The sequence below is a fragment of the Trachymyrmex septentrionalis genome, unplaced genomic scaffold, assembly GCF_001594115.1.
Source record: "Trachymyrmex septentrionalis isolate Tsep2-gDNA-1 unplaced genomic scaffold, Tsep1.0 scaffold127, whole genome shotgun sequence".
Classification (NCBI taxonomy): domain Eukaryota; kingdom Metazoa; phylum Arthropoda; class Insecta; order Hymenoptera; family Formicidae; genus Trachymyrmex; species Trachymyrmex septentrionalis.
The window spans coordinates 476798-491294 of record NW_017304406.1 but is presented as its reverse complement, the minus strand read 5'-3'; the positions used below and the strand labels follow the sequence as shown (position 1 = coordinate 491294).

Below are 14497 nucleotides of genomic sequence, written 5' to 3'. Positions count from 1 at the left end.
GTACAATAAAGCATACATCGAAATACACGTTACTTAATTAAACAGAATTTCGAAATCTGAAACGAATTGTATATAGGTTGTTTAGTGGGTTTAATACGCACAGTAAATAAAAGTGAAAGGAAAGATATGTTCTAAAAAATCTATGCGTAGCACGAATGTCGAAATTTCGAAGGAATTTGATATAAATATTGTTCACGCGAAATTTGTCCGAGCGAATCATATTCCTGATGCGATCTGATCATTGCGATTAGGTGCGATTTGCCATTAAGCGCAAAATAATATCGATAAATATTTATCGAAGACACGATCGGCTGACATTCGAGTGCATTAAACGGTGACATCTAATATTTCACTTTATTTTGACGTACAATAATTAGTTACAATAATTACAATGATTACTCATACCTTTAATTTTTTTATTATTATTATCATGTACTATTATAATTTTGGTTTATTAAGTTGTATGTAGTTGTCTCATTGATGTATTGTTGCGTACTATTATTATTTGTCATTTCTGATGCACGGAAAGGACGATTATGCCGAAATATCTAAAAATTTAGGTAGATACAGATCTGAAAATAATTTTGTTGGATCATGATTACATAAGAATCTTAAACATAACGAGCAATGCTGAAAAAAGTTTTGACATTCTATAGTCATAATTCGAACATCTTACATATAATAATTTTAATAGTCCAATAAAACTATTTTCAGATCTGTATCTACCTAAATTTTTAGATATTTCGACATAATCGTCCTTTCCGTGCATTAGAAATGACAAATAATAATATTACGCAACATCAATAAGACAACTACATACAACTTAATATAAACAAAAATTATAATAGTATATGATAATAATAATAAAAAATTAATGTATGAATAATTATTGTAATTATATATATATATATATTGTAATTAATTATTGTCCGTCAAAATAAAGTATTTAGCTAAATTTTTAATTAAATAGAGAACGCCTTGATCGGTCAAAGTTAGATGTTTTGAATAATACATTATATATATATTTGTTATTAAATCAAATTTATTTTAGAAATGATTGCGCGTTGATAACATTTGGACTTTCAACTCAATCAGTTTGAAACGCTAATAATCTCCCTTAAGTTAGATTAGAAAGAAAGAAGAAAAGAAAAAAAATAGAAAAGAAAGTTGAAAAATATTACCCTCAGCCAGGGTTCAAACTTCGGACTTATCGATTTTCCGGAGCGAATGTCTTAGCCAATTCGGAATAAATTTTTAAACGCTTCAATAAAACCGTTCTTTCAGTGTGGATTTTGTAGCAGCATCATTGCTGATGCCTCAACAATTGTGTATTACATTTACTCGTTATATTTGTTCGTTACTTGCCCATTGCAATTAGTGCGTTTCTTTTATAGTATAGAGTAAATAGATAAATTAATTAATAATTTGTCACCGTGCCGTTGCAACCCGTTGTTATCGCGTGCAGTCCGTGAACCTGCCGTGCGGCACTGCCTGATAAACGGAGTGCAGTCTGTGCGGGCTTATCGCTGGTTGGGATTAACCGCGATCTTATAATCCGTTTTCTCGCGATAATGCCGCGATATTGCATACGCGGGCGCGCGAGGCGCGTAAATTACGCGCTCCAGATATGGGATTTGACCGCGCAATTCAGCCGTGATCATGCTAATGTTGGACGCGACGCGAATTATGTTTCGCGGAGTCGGAAGGAATGCAGTAAAGGTACGGTGCGGGATATAATTAAGCGCACAATAATCAACGCTGATTATCGGCCTTATTCGTAGACGGTATATAAGCTGAAAATCTAAGGCATGTACACGAGTACAAAAGTTACAATAAAACTTGATAAGGATCTACTGATGGCAGACGAAAAAATAATAATCGCGAAGATTTGGAAGCGATAAATGTCTCGTGAAATATATTACATTAATTATAATTAAAAATACTTTGGTTTTATATGAATTATGAATAAATATGATAATTCAACTATAAAAATTATAGCAACGCGCGATATTCTCAAGGTTATTCTCTTATAATGTAGTAATATTTCTTTTTTGTTTTCAAAAGTTTTGTTGACATAAATCGACTGTGAAAAGGGAAATAAGTGGAATGTTGACGAAATTAAGTGACGTAGCCCGTTTCGTGTGGAAATATCTTGATGTTTAAAGTAGCAAAATAATTATTAGCAGTTATTATGACGCGTGACGCGTTAATTTTATGGGGTGTAATTGAGTGCTCTCTTGTCACACCTAATGACAGGACGTACGAAAGATACTAATAAGTATAGTGCGAATTATCGAGACACAAAATTGTTTAGCATTGTAAAAAAATGAAAGATATTTCTGTTATAAAAACATACATTTTTTATTTTTGAAATTGAAAAAAAAGAGTAGCTTTTTAAGCAATTAGCAAGCAATTAGATTGACTTAATTTTTCACATATAAATGTAGAAATGTTTTTCTCCCAAAATTAAAATTAATTTTTGAAAAGAAATCGTAATAATATTTGTGATAATATTGGAATTATGTTTTATTCGATAATGAAACAAACTTTTTACTTCACTGCGATAAGCGACGCCTTTTATTAAAGTAGTAAGTCTTGTTTCGGTAATTGGTCACTCGATTGAAACCAACAGATAAATTATGAACATAATGGTGATAACAAGGGCAGTAGTGAAGGATGAGTCGTATGAATTTTCTCTTCATAAACAGAAAAATTTTCTCGCCACGTATAACTATAATTTTCCTTATAATTCTTCTATTTAACGTTAAGACAGGATAATTTTCTTTTTTTTTTTTCATAAGCATTGAGATCCTAAGAGGCTTTTGTAAAATCCAAAAAATGAAGCTATGGAATGAAAATATTTTCCATTTCATAAAAGAAGCACGAGTTCAATTTCGCAATATTGCGCGGTGTATCAACTAAAAATATAGGAGTAGAGCATTTAGAAAAAACAGTAGCACATACAAGGTCGTAAATCGGATCAACGGCTTAAAGGTGGTTAAGAAAGTTCTCAACTTCTGATGCGATCGATTTTATCTTAACTTCCAGGCTTCGCTAAATACACGGAAAGCAAAAAGGCGTGAATAACGCGATATTAATGATACAGTCGATATATCGTTCTTGCTGCAATGATAACGTGTTATCGGAGTGATACCGTTTAACGACACAGTTTGCTGTATGAATGTACATGTGTGCAAATTACGACTAAGACGTGTTGATTTTGTGAGACGGAAAGTTATGTGACTCGGTCATCGAATGAGAATAAACGAATCATCATTCACATCGTGTGACGTGCGTAATGTCGTTGAGTGTAAGTGTCTAAGCGCGGTCGACGTTGGTGTGAAATTTAACTGGGAAAGATGACACTGAAGAAGGAAGCGAAAAGGTCCTTGAAAAAGAGCACGCCGAGCCACAAAGCAACAAATTACAATGATGAGAGCGCAAGTGCGACACAGTTGGGACATCCCACAAAGGAATGCAAGCAAGCGAAACCAGAAGCAGGTGCGCAGAACGCTGGATATTAATAGTTCTTTGCAAAACTCTTAATACGAAAAGCATTAGCGGAATCTTTGATTAACGTTGCCTTCCATCAAATGTTGGAACTGTCGGGAAAGTAATTGCTTACGTTAGCTGCGTCTGTATTATCAGAGATCGAACAATGTGACGCCGTTAAGGAACTGCCAAAGAGAGTATTTCTCGACGAAGATTATTGTAATTGACAATAATCACATCAAAATAAGTTTCTAAATTTTTTTTGGAACAAATAATTTGAAATTTTTCTAAATTCAAGGATAATAGTGATTTCAGTTAAATATTAAAGTAAATAAATTCAGTATTTAGCTCTTAATTTAAATCTGTTAAAATTAAATAATAAATTTGCAAATAATTTTAGTGAAAATTATAGATTATTTTATTTTGATAAAATTATTAAAATTACATTTTAGTAAACTCACGGGCTAAAGATATGTTTAAAGTGGCTCAAAATTGTTTCGATTTAATAGGAATTTAATAGGAATAAAATGTTATTTTTCAACTCCCAAGTATACATAATTAGGACCTGAATAAAAAGATGCGTTTTGAGCTATTTTGCAACATATAAGATTGAAAAAGACGGTTTCGATCGTTAATATTGCCGTATATCTCTCAAGAATCCTTCAGCATCAAAAGATCATCGTTGAAGGAAACCTCGTTGAAAGATGCGGAGGATGCGGACAATTCAAGCGGGAAGCTCGAATGGCGTTCGTCGTTCCGTCGGAAATTCGGCGCTCTGTTGAAAAGAAGTGCCGAGTTACCGGCGGTGATAAACCATAGCCTGCAGCCGATCAGACGTAGCATGAGCTTTAGCAAGGACCTTCATCGCACCCACGAGCCCTCAAGGCAGCCTTACAGGACCAGCAGCGTGCAGTGGTACAACAGTCTCAGCACTCTCAGCTCGTTAGCAGAGGATGAGGTCGATGCTGATTGCAAGAGGGCGGGCGCCTCCGAGGTCTTCAATGGCAGGATGACCCAAGTCACTAGGACGCACAGTCTGATGGAGAAATATCCTGTAAGGATTTCTCGCTGTCTTTAAAAAAAAATTTGAGAACGTAAAGTGTTTATTAATTCTCTAAAGAATTATTGTACGTGATTAAAATTGTATATCTTGAGATCGTAATTTTTTCTTATTTTCTGGAAGATATATTTTAAAGGAATACGCGACCGACAGCAAGGACCATCAATAATAATGGGAGGGTAGGATGGTATTCGTCACGAACGAATTTTGGAAGTTCTTTCTTTTGAGAATTATTCTCGAGAAATTTTGAATTTTAAATTGTTAATTTCGAAGTAAACACGAACGTCATAAATAATGAACGTCGCGTGTAGCTGTCGAGAGAATTTAGTAAATGCTATTTAAGGGATATTTATCTATAGTCCGTTCTTATTTCAAGATTATCTTAACTTAATGTCTTAAAGTGCTAAGGTACGATTCTGCGAATTGGTTTATGACATCTTAAGATTGTTCTTAAGATGGTTTTAAATATAAGAATAGACTGTGAATATCAATCTAAAATATTGTAATTATTTATTTTCTTTTGATATTTATTTATTTTATATATTTTTCTTGCTCGATTTAAAATATCATGATTTGAATATGATGATTTCGAAATTGTCTGGTACATTTCACACATCATTGCCTAATCGAGGCGTAATTAACAGTTAAACATGATCCTTATCTTCTAGAAACTCGCGAGAGGCATGCTATCCAGGGCTTAGGTCTCGTTAAACTGGCTCGGAGAGATTAACGAGATTCTATTTGCTTCATCCACCGGTCTTTATCAGTATCCTGTTACTCGCCGCAAGTTTTTTTCTCCTCCCTTGTCCCTCGTGCTCCGGAGAAACCACGCTCAATTTATAACTTTTTACCGAACTCGGCAGCTCCTTGTACCATCGGGAATTGACGAAAGACCTGTCCATATTTTCACCTAATCACCGAATCAAATTTTCCACTTTTAGGAAATTCCATTTCTCTCTCTCTCTCTCTCTCTCTCTCTCTCTCTCTCTCTCTCTCTCTCTCTACTTTATTATTATACTATATTTATTTTATAGAGAATATAGAGGCACGCATTTGCAAAGTTAGCAGTTTTGTTGCCAGAATTTCAACGTAATTGACAGAATTCCCTTCGCGGATCAGAAACTATCAGTTATATAAAAATTCTAAAAACGGGGCGGTAACTGTATGGAGGTAAGAAAAACTTTGGAAGCTTCCAGCATGAATCCGTGCCGTGCATGAACGAATCGGGACTATCGATTTATATGGCGATTAAAACACTGATGATAATTTAAGTGATGAGACGTTTTTACTAATAAAAATGATCGATTAGCTCGTGACTATCAAATCATAATTTTATATGAAAATTAGTAGAATGATATAAAAGAAATTAAAGTTTGAACACATAACTTATACTTATTATAATTTACTGATAAATAATCTTATTTTATTCTCGGATCGAGTCTAATTAAAAGTCTAATTAATTGAGATTAAAACGGCGATTAAAACGCAATGTAAGTTGCGGATTTACAGTGAATTTAGAGATTTGTTTCAAAACTGCGGAACGTCCGCAGTATGAAATACGTTGGCTGCTTTTTGAATTCCGAATTCAACTATTCAAGGCTGATTCAATCGTTTTAGTAAACCAGGATTTCACGAGGAAAGCGTATTCAACGATATCGTCGGATTCTAACCGGGACTATTGTTCTGTAGGAATCCAAACACCTGAATCGCGGCTTTAAGTACAATCAGATCTAAATCTTGCACGCGAAATCGGCTAAGCGTTTAACCCATTTGCATCCGTACCAGTGTCTACGTTTAACATGATACAATCGCGGTTTGCGCACATAGTTCGTAGCGCCGACTTATGCTGTCTTATTGACAACTTGACTTGCGGATTATTTAGCTGCTGGATGATCTCTGAAAGTGTAACAATTACACGTTCAAGAGATAAACTCACTGACTTTGCATCCAACGAATGGGAATATCTCAAGAATGCCATTAATGCAAATAACAGCGCGATTATTCACGAATCCGCACAATTTAATTGACCTAAAACAGCCTTATAATTGCCACGATTGGTACGTTGTTCTCTGTAGAGAGATTCTCGCGAAAATGCCACACGACCATTTCGCGAACGATCGGCAATTTTACGCGAGTAATATAGTCAATCTGTTCGTATTTACGAATGAGATGAGTTGTACATTAACGGACAATGAATAATTTGCTGTCATTAATGGTTATACATTAATCGACATTTGCGGAGTAAAAGTGTTGCCAAATATTGCTGATGGTAAAATAAATTTTTAATTTTTGTACGGTTGATCGAAAAAGCAATAAGCATCATGTACTTAACAAGATAGTAGGCGGTTTTTACGGTACAGTGCTATTTATGCAGATAGCTAATGAAAAATTTGCACGCGTAATGAGACTTCCGCTCTTCCCATCCTCCCATCCTCCATCTCTCTCTCCCTTTCTCTTTTTCTCTTTTTTTCTTGCACTATAGACGCTTTTTCCTCTCGAAAAACTCATCCTGTTTCCACGCCGAGAATTAATGGTGGCGACGACTGTTAAATGGTGCCAAAGTTTATGAATTTTTTTGTAAATCCTTCTATACATTTATTTTTTCAAATCTTTTTTTTTAGAGAAGAACTTTTCTAAATACACACATATAATGTATATTATAATTTTGCGATAATTACAATACGTTGGTATAAATAAAATACCTTGGTACTCATTAAAATTCTTATAAAGAGATCGTAATAAAAATACAAAAATAAATAAAGATACACATAGAATGAATCTTATCGATTATTTATTTTTTACGATTGCATTAGTCTTACTTGATAATGTGACTCGTGTTTGCATTGACAATGCAATTTAATGTACTTAAAAACACATGAATTTTTTTTCATAAGGAGGAGTCTGAATAAAAAGCAAGCTTTTAACTTAATGACCGTATTAGATCTTTCTTCCTAATAGAACACAAATCTTAATCTCATCATGAAAAAGGAAAATATGTTCCGCATGCATTCTATAAATTTTTTATCGAAATCGGGAAGACCTTACGCGCCATGATTTTTTATCACTTTTGTTTTTTCATAGCTGCCTTGATGATCAATAGAATTATTTGTTATATATAATAGCGATATGACAGAGATCGAGTTTTATGCGATCTTTCCCGAATGTATCTGTACAATAGAATCTATTAAATAGGATTTACATGAGATGTTTTGATTTGTTTTGCAGACTACTAATCTTAGACGAAGGGTGAATACTTTGTCACATCCATTGGCACCTCCTTACGGACGGCACAGCGATTACTATCATTCCAATATAGGTGATTATATTGTTTATTATTATTAGAGGAAAGCCCCCTATATATTATATATTATGAGATAGACGCTTAATATGAGATAGCAGCGTTTCTGCTAAAATAATAAACGCTATCTATTGGTTCCACCATGAATTTATTGTTCTTCAATTTGAAAACTATTTAGTAGAAAATTCATTATTAGATCATGCTTATAGTTATTGTAAAACAAGATTTTAGAATTTGGATGTCTTCAAGTTTCATTGAGATGAGCATTGTTTATTATTTAATAAAAAATAAATATTTGACAATAAATTCTTCATGTAGTGATAGAGTAAGGTTGTACTAATAGAAAAATACGGGATATGTTGAATTATTTAATTACAGTAGATTTGATGATCGTAAAACCATAACACGTGGAAATCGTAATATGAGATATCCAGGGTATTCCTAATATGAAATAACCTATGCTCCTATATTATAGTGAAAATCATTGCTAAAGTATAAATGTTATTGTACAATAATAAAAAAGACAACCAGAATGAATGTCGAGTGTTTATATCTGCGAGATGCTTGATTCCAACTACCTGAAAATGAGTTCTGGATATAATCTAATCGCATGCTCATTTTTCGCGTACGCTGGTGTGTTTGTTTGTATTTTAGAAACATTAAATAAAGTTTTTTAATTGCAATTGATATACTTTGCGTTTTACTATCGATTTTTCGGAGCATCTCATATTAGGAACATAATTTTTTGACTTTACGATTTGCTTACTTTTTACATTTCTTTAATTTTCAAAAAAAATGGAATTTAAATTTTAAATATATATATATATAAATTTTATGTAACGTTATCTTAAAGCTTATTAAATTCCCTTCAAAATCACTTTTTTTTTTTTTAAATTCTGCCTATAGACTTCTGGCATTTACCCAAAATAAACTCGGTATCTCATAATAAGGATCTTTCCTCTACGTAATTATATTATTCAAATAAGAGAAATAATTCTATTCGGTCAAAAGAGAGAGATCTTAGTACTTGATAATGTTCATATGCATACTCATGAAAGAGATTTACATTTGAATTCTGGTTGAAATAATATTTTTCACAATTAAGTTCTTCGCAATGTTTTAAGATGTTTATTAGTATCATTATTAAATTGATAAACAACGTAATTAATAAAAATGAATAACAGAAGGTCTAAGAGCCAAATTTTTTGTATATTTAGATTCTTAAAAACACATATGTTTTGACCTATTTGTCAGATCATCCTCAGTGTATACATGTCGATAAATTAACGCAAATGTAATAAAAATCATAAAATTAATAATAATCATTAAATACAATTTCTGCAAATTATAGTTACGTAAAGTAGTGGACCTATTTCTTCATGTCTGTTTTCAATTGCAACAATGCAATGCTTTTCGTCTTGTCATCTTCATGGTTATACTCTTCTATTACATCGGTCGCAATTTATCCGTAATGATAATAAAGTAATTAAACATGTAGAGTCATTCCGTAAAATTATGCAAGCACACATTCTGTTATCATGTTCTCTCTACATGTTGAACTGATGCTGACTTTACATGTTCAATGAAAAAATAGATCTACCACTTTACGTAACTATAATTTGCAGAAATTGTATTTAACCGTTTTATGATTTTTATTAAATTTGCGTTAATTTATCGATATGTACTGAGTATATACACTGAGGATGATCTGGCAAATAAGTCGAAACGTATATGTTTTTAAGAATCTAAATATACGAAAAATTTGGCTCTTAGCCCTTCTGTTATTCATTTTTGTTTATTATTATTGAACGTAATTTATGATGTCATTTCTAGCTTTAGTTTATAATTGTGTTTCAAATCTGATAAACCGAATTGGCGCGCAGTTTGTAGAACTGAAAAATGTATTTGCAATTTTGATTTGCAAATATGATAATATTTAATTATCAAAATCCGCTTTGACGCTTTGACTGAAAATAGGCTTATTCCTTTGATTTAATTTATTCTTGGTCTAGTGTTTCATTTATTGTACATAATTATTATTGTATTGACTGAGAGAGTGGTCAATTTTGAAAGAAATTATTTACTCGACAGTTTTTTCCGACAGATTTTTTTTTATATAGCTTAACTATATATGTAACAAAAATTGTATATTTTACTCTTGCCCTTTTTATTCTATTTATATTATATTACATGTTCAAATCCATTTCCGTAATTTTGTCGAGCTTAGGATTAATTGTCCGACTAATTTCTAGAAAATGATTAATTATTATTGCGAAGCATACGCGACGAGATACAAAAGTCTTTCATAGAAGTCAGATCGAGCAGGCTTAATTTTCTGAATCCTTTTCCAGGATTACACATCCTGCCCTCAGACGAGATTAAACTTTCTATCCCCTAGTAAAATTTATATAAGCGAGACGCAGTACACATCGTTCTTTAAAAAAGTTTTTTTCGTTTTATTTCAGATCTAAGCAATCCGCCCTGTGAAGCAAGCAGTCTTCCGGCTTTGAGTCGTGTTGCCATTGACGCATATGATAATGAAACGAAATTATCACTGTAAGTATGACATTCAATCCGTTCGTGCGTCTCATCAGCCATGCTCGTTTTCAATAATTAATTGTGACGTTAATAACGATTTAACTAATTACTACTTTATTACTTTCCTATAATATCTAAAAGAAATTACGAAAGCTATAGATTATTTGTAAAATTTTATATTCTGTTATTTTCGAAATCTTTTTTCTTCTCTCGTCTGGCTTAAAATGCATTACAAATTTATTAGTCTTGTTCTAAATTCTTATCTACTAGATATCGAGTTTATTTAAATCCATTTGAAGATTGACTGTCAAACTGACAATTGTCAATCGTTTTTTATTCTTTCCTCTCTCAAATTTATGTATTTCGTGCATCTAAAAAGAAAAGGAAAGATATATCAATTGATTATAATTGCTCGCAATTATAGTTGATCGTAAAAATTTGTTGTGATTCCTTTAGTGGACGAAAGAAAAAGAAAAACGTAAAACATCCGTTCGCTTTTACACGAATACTTGTTTCCCGAGTGTTTCGACGGCGAGATAATAAATTACAGTTGAAAAGAAGGGCAGAAAGACAGAAGGAGGTCAATAAACCGCTGTCTGTGATAAATCACAGCATGGGCCAAAGAGCAGTGGCGATGAACTCCAAGAATGAAAATACGAAAACGAGAAAGAGCTGAAAGAATTCACGTTAATTCTTTCCAAAACACACGGAATGTTTCATATATTGAATTGTATCACATATTTTACGATCCGCGTTTCGTTTTAGACCGGGTCCACATTTCGATTTTCGAGAATTTCTGTCACGCAGGTCTCGTCGCGCTGATTTGATAAAAAAATTCCTTTGTTCGCACGTACGCGAAACTTTTAAAACTATTGCTCTCCTCCCCTCTTTTCGCCAACAAACTCGTCGTTCGCGCAAAATGAATAGCTTTTCTGAAGAAGTGTATGTTTCTGCACGTGCAACGGAGTATCGAGACACGGGTTACGAGATCGCCGCTTGTATGTACGTCGATAAATCAAGTCCATCGCTCGCTGCAGCAATTTAGTTTGTTCTCGTAAAACAAAAGTCCAAATCGCGCGGCACATTGTTACATACATACTTGCCATTCGTCTCGGTTCTACCAATGCTTTAAGCCTAAAAGTAGAACAGCCAGCGTTAGTTTATTTTATGATTACAATGTAAAGCCCACTTTAAGCGATCTATAATTTGCGGCCAAATTCAAGGTAAAATTCTACTAAGAATTTTATGTGTTACATATATCCTAAATATAAATATGTATCCTAATATGTTTTTCATGCTAAACTACTCGTAATGTTATAAACCGAATTCTGTTCTGAATTTGATCGCGAATTATAGATCGTAGGTTTTAAGAAAGAAAATATTTAAAATTAAAAAAAATTTTTTATATATATATATATTAGATGCAGATATTTATAATAATCACGATAGTCCAAAATTTTTTTATAATGCTAATGACTAATCAAATTATTTTACTTTGCATTTACATTTATATACAATTATATCCCTCTGAGAAATTCGGAAAAATTTATTTTATAACCGTAAAATAAATGTTGTCACTGTAAGTAAAATATATATTATAATAATGCTAAAGTCATAAACTTTTTCTTCGACATTAAACTTTTTATTAATTATTGGACTTTGTTTCCTAACATTGAAAATAAGCAAGTGGAAACGGAACTATTTAAACAACGGAAAGGAAGAAAGATTCCGAGACTCATCAGAATTCTTCTCCTATTTTCCAACCAGCGCCTTACCTCGACTTTCAGTCATTATTCTTTGATATTCCACATGGGTACTCTACCGATACACCCATATTTCACCGATCGTCGTATTTTGTGTCTGCTCCTGACATTTATTGCCAGTAAAATTTAGAAAAAAATGTATCCTATAGAACAGAGCGATGTAGAAAATCGATACTCGACGAACAGCTCGATTAATCATGTTAGGTCTTGTTGCTAGTTTCTTATCGCAAAACTATAATAATTTCACAAATACTGTTGCGACAGCTACAAGTATTTATGTCAGATAAGACAGTTTTCTTGTTAGAACAATTATATTGTTAATCTCCTAATGAATTACATATTGCTGTTTATTTCTTTTAATTATTGTGAAATTATCTCAGTTATCTACTTGACAATATTTTTTCGACGACCACAAAGGACATAGAAAGAAAGAAAAAGTGATGATCAGCACTTTCTGAATAATGAAGAAATGAAAGAGACATGCATAGCTTACTTTTATATCAATTTCTCACGCATTGATGAGCAGACTGAAAACGTAAAACATCGTGACCGACATTTCCGTTCTATCTTTTTTTCGTTTCCTCTTCTTTTTCAACTTCTCTTTCTGAATTTCTGGCTTTACGCCTTTCTGCGAAGAAATGGAAGTAGCCATGAAAGAATAACTGTGGAATCTCGTTATGAAATTTCCACAAATGGACCATTTCTTCGCACGTCCATCATCCTAAGACCAGAGCTATTACGATTCTCTGAGTTGACGCTTTCCTTTGTGAGATGAAGACCTGACCGCATTAATTACTACAAGCTGAGCAATGTTTGCAAGGACTGAATTAAGTCGCGACATTCGAGCCGGTATTCCGTCAACGAGAATATTGCTACGAGAAAGTTGCGACGTAGCTATTTGGTTTTTCTAGTAAACATCAAATCTCGGAAAGATACTTAGATATTACATATTTCTACATACAGCATTGAAAATTCATATAGAGAAAGTAAGCTTGCAGCGAAATAATAATCCCGATGGTAGAATACAACAAAACTCATTTCACGATATTTGTTGACAAAGAAAAATATTTTAAATCTAATGCAAATAAAATGTGAGCCTCCGCGATTGTTGTAATGTAAATTATATACTTATATTTATGAAAGGACAAATACAATTCGCAAGCAATTAAAATATATTTAATAAACGGAATAAAAATAAAAATGTTATTACGCAAAGGTTTTACATTTTTATTTTTAACTTCTTTTATCAAGTACATCTTTATATTGCTTACAAATTGTATTTATAAATATATCGCTATATCAATGTATAATTTACGCATTAACATTAACTATTCGTGGAGATTTATATAGGTATTTTATTTATAAAGGATTTATTCTTGGAATCACAAATATTATTTCATTTTAATTTAAAATATTTTGAATCAAATTTTTATCTATTTAAATATAACTGCAATAATATATTTCATGCGTATCACTACGCCTGAAATTCAAATGTAAAGGTGCTATATCTTACGACGCAAGAGGCATTGAGGAATTTGTATCGGTTTTCTTTGAGGCTATACAATAAGGAGTGAAAATCCGAGGGTAACTTCGTTGGAGAACGGGGAGATATATCGGTACTTGTCACTAGTGGCATCAAAATTCTAACAAAATCCGATATCACTTTTCAGAAATCGAGAATCTTTCTATATTGAGACGAAGCATATTTCAAGTACATTTTTTACTCCGTTATTGTGAGAATAGTATCATGCTATTTCCCAAGATGGTTTACGGTTCACAAATGAATGCTATTTTCCTACGAAATAAAAAATGTACAAATAATAATATAAATATTTAAACGAAATTAATAAATGTAATGAAAATTATTCTTGATGCAAATGTTATTTGAACTTATACTGTCATGATTAAACCTGGAAAATTTGTTTTAGTTGTTATTGCTCGTATTTGTAAAATATTTCAAAACTATATTAAATTACCTTTTTTTTTTCTAAATCTGACATTAAGACCAAAAGAAAACTTATCCAACTAATTCAACATACTTTTGTTTTATAGAAGAGAGCAACAGGTCAGGAACGGACCGGGGAATTTCAGATCCAGTGTCCGAAAATTATCTCCGCTAGGAAATTTTATCAAACAGCATTTGGTGAGTCCTCTTCTTTCATTTTTTCCGTCAAATTAATTATTTAATTAAATATATTATTTATTCTATTAATTGACAAGACGTTTTTTTAATAATAATTTGCTGCATATTACAATAAATAACTTCAATAATAAATAAATAATAATTTTAATAACTATAATAATAAATTTCATTAAATTTATTGAAAAAAAAAAATTTTTTTTTTC

General features: G+C 32.1%; 1 protein-coding gene across 4 annotated transcripts in view; it reads left to right on the top strand.

Annotated features, from left to right (window-relative positions):
* Nucleotides 1–14497, top strand: part of LOC108756487 (pleckstrin homology domain-containing family G member 5-like) — a 155838-nt gene that overhangs the window by 50932 nt on the left and 90409 nt on the right. For 3 of the 4 annotated variants that reach the window (XM_018500348.1, XM_018500347.1, XM_018500346.1), the window contains exons 1-5: nucleotides 3137–3501; nucleotides 4149–4546; nucleotides 7778–7868; nucleotides 10316–10406; nucleotides 14204–14294. In XM_018500348.1, coding sequence (XP_018355850.1) covers nucleotides 3360–3501; nucleotides 4149–4546; nucleotides 7778–7868; nucleotides 10316–10406; nucleotides 14204–14294 — 813 coding nt within the window. In that variant the 5' untranslated portion in view covers nucleotides 3137–3359. Of the gene's footprint in view, nucleotides 1–3136; nucleotides 3502–4148; nucleotides 4547–7777; nucleotides 7869–10315; nucleotides 10407–14203; nucleotides 14295–14497 lie in introns of those variants that run through there. The other variant, XM_018500350.1, reaches the window with a different exon arrangement.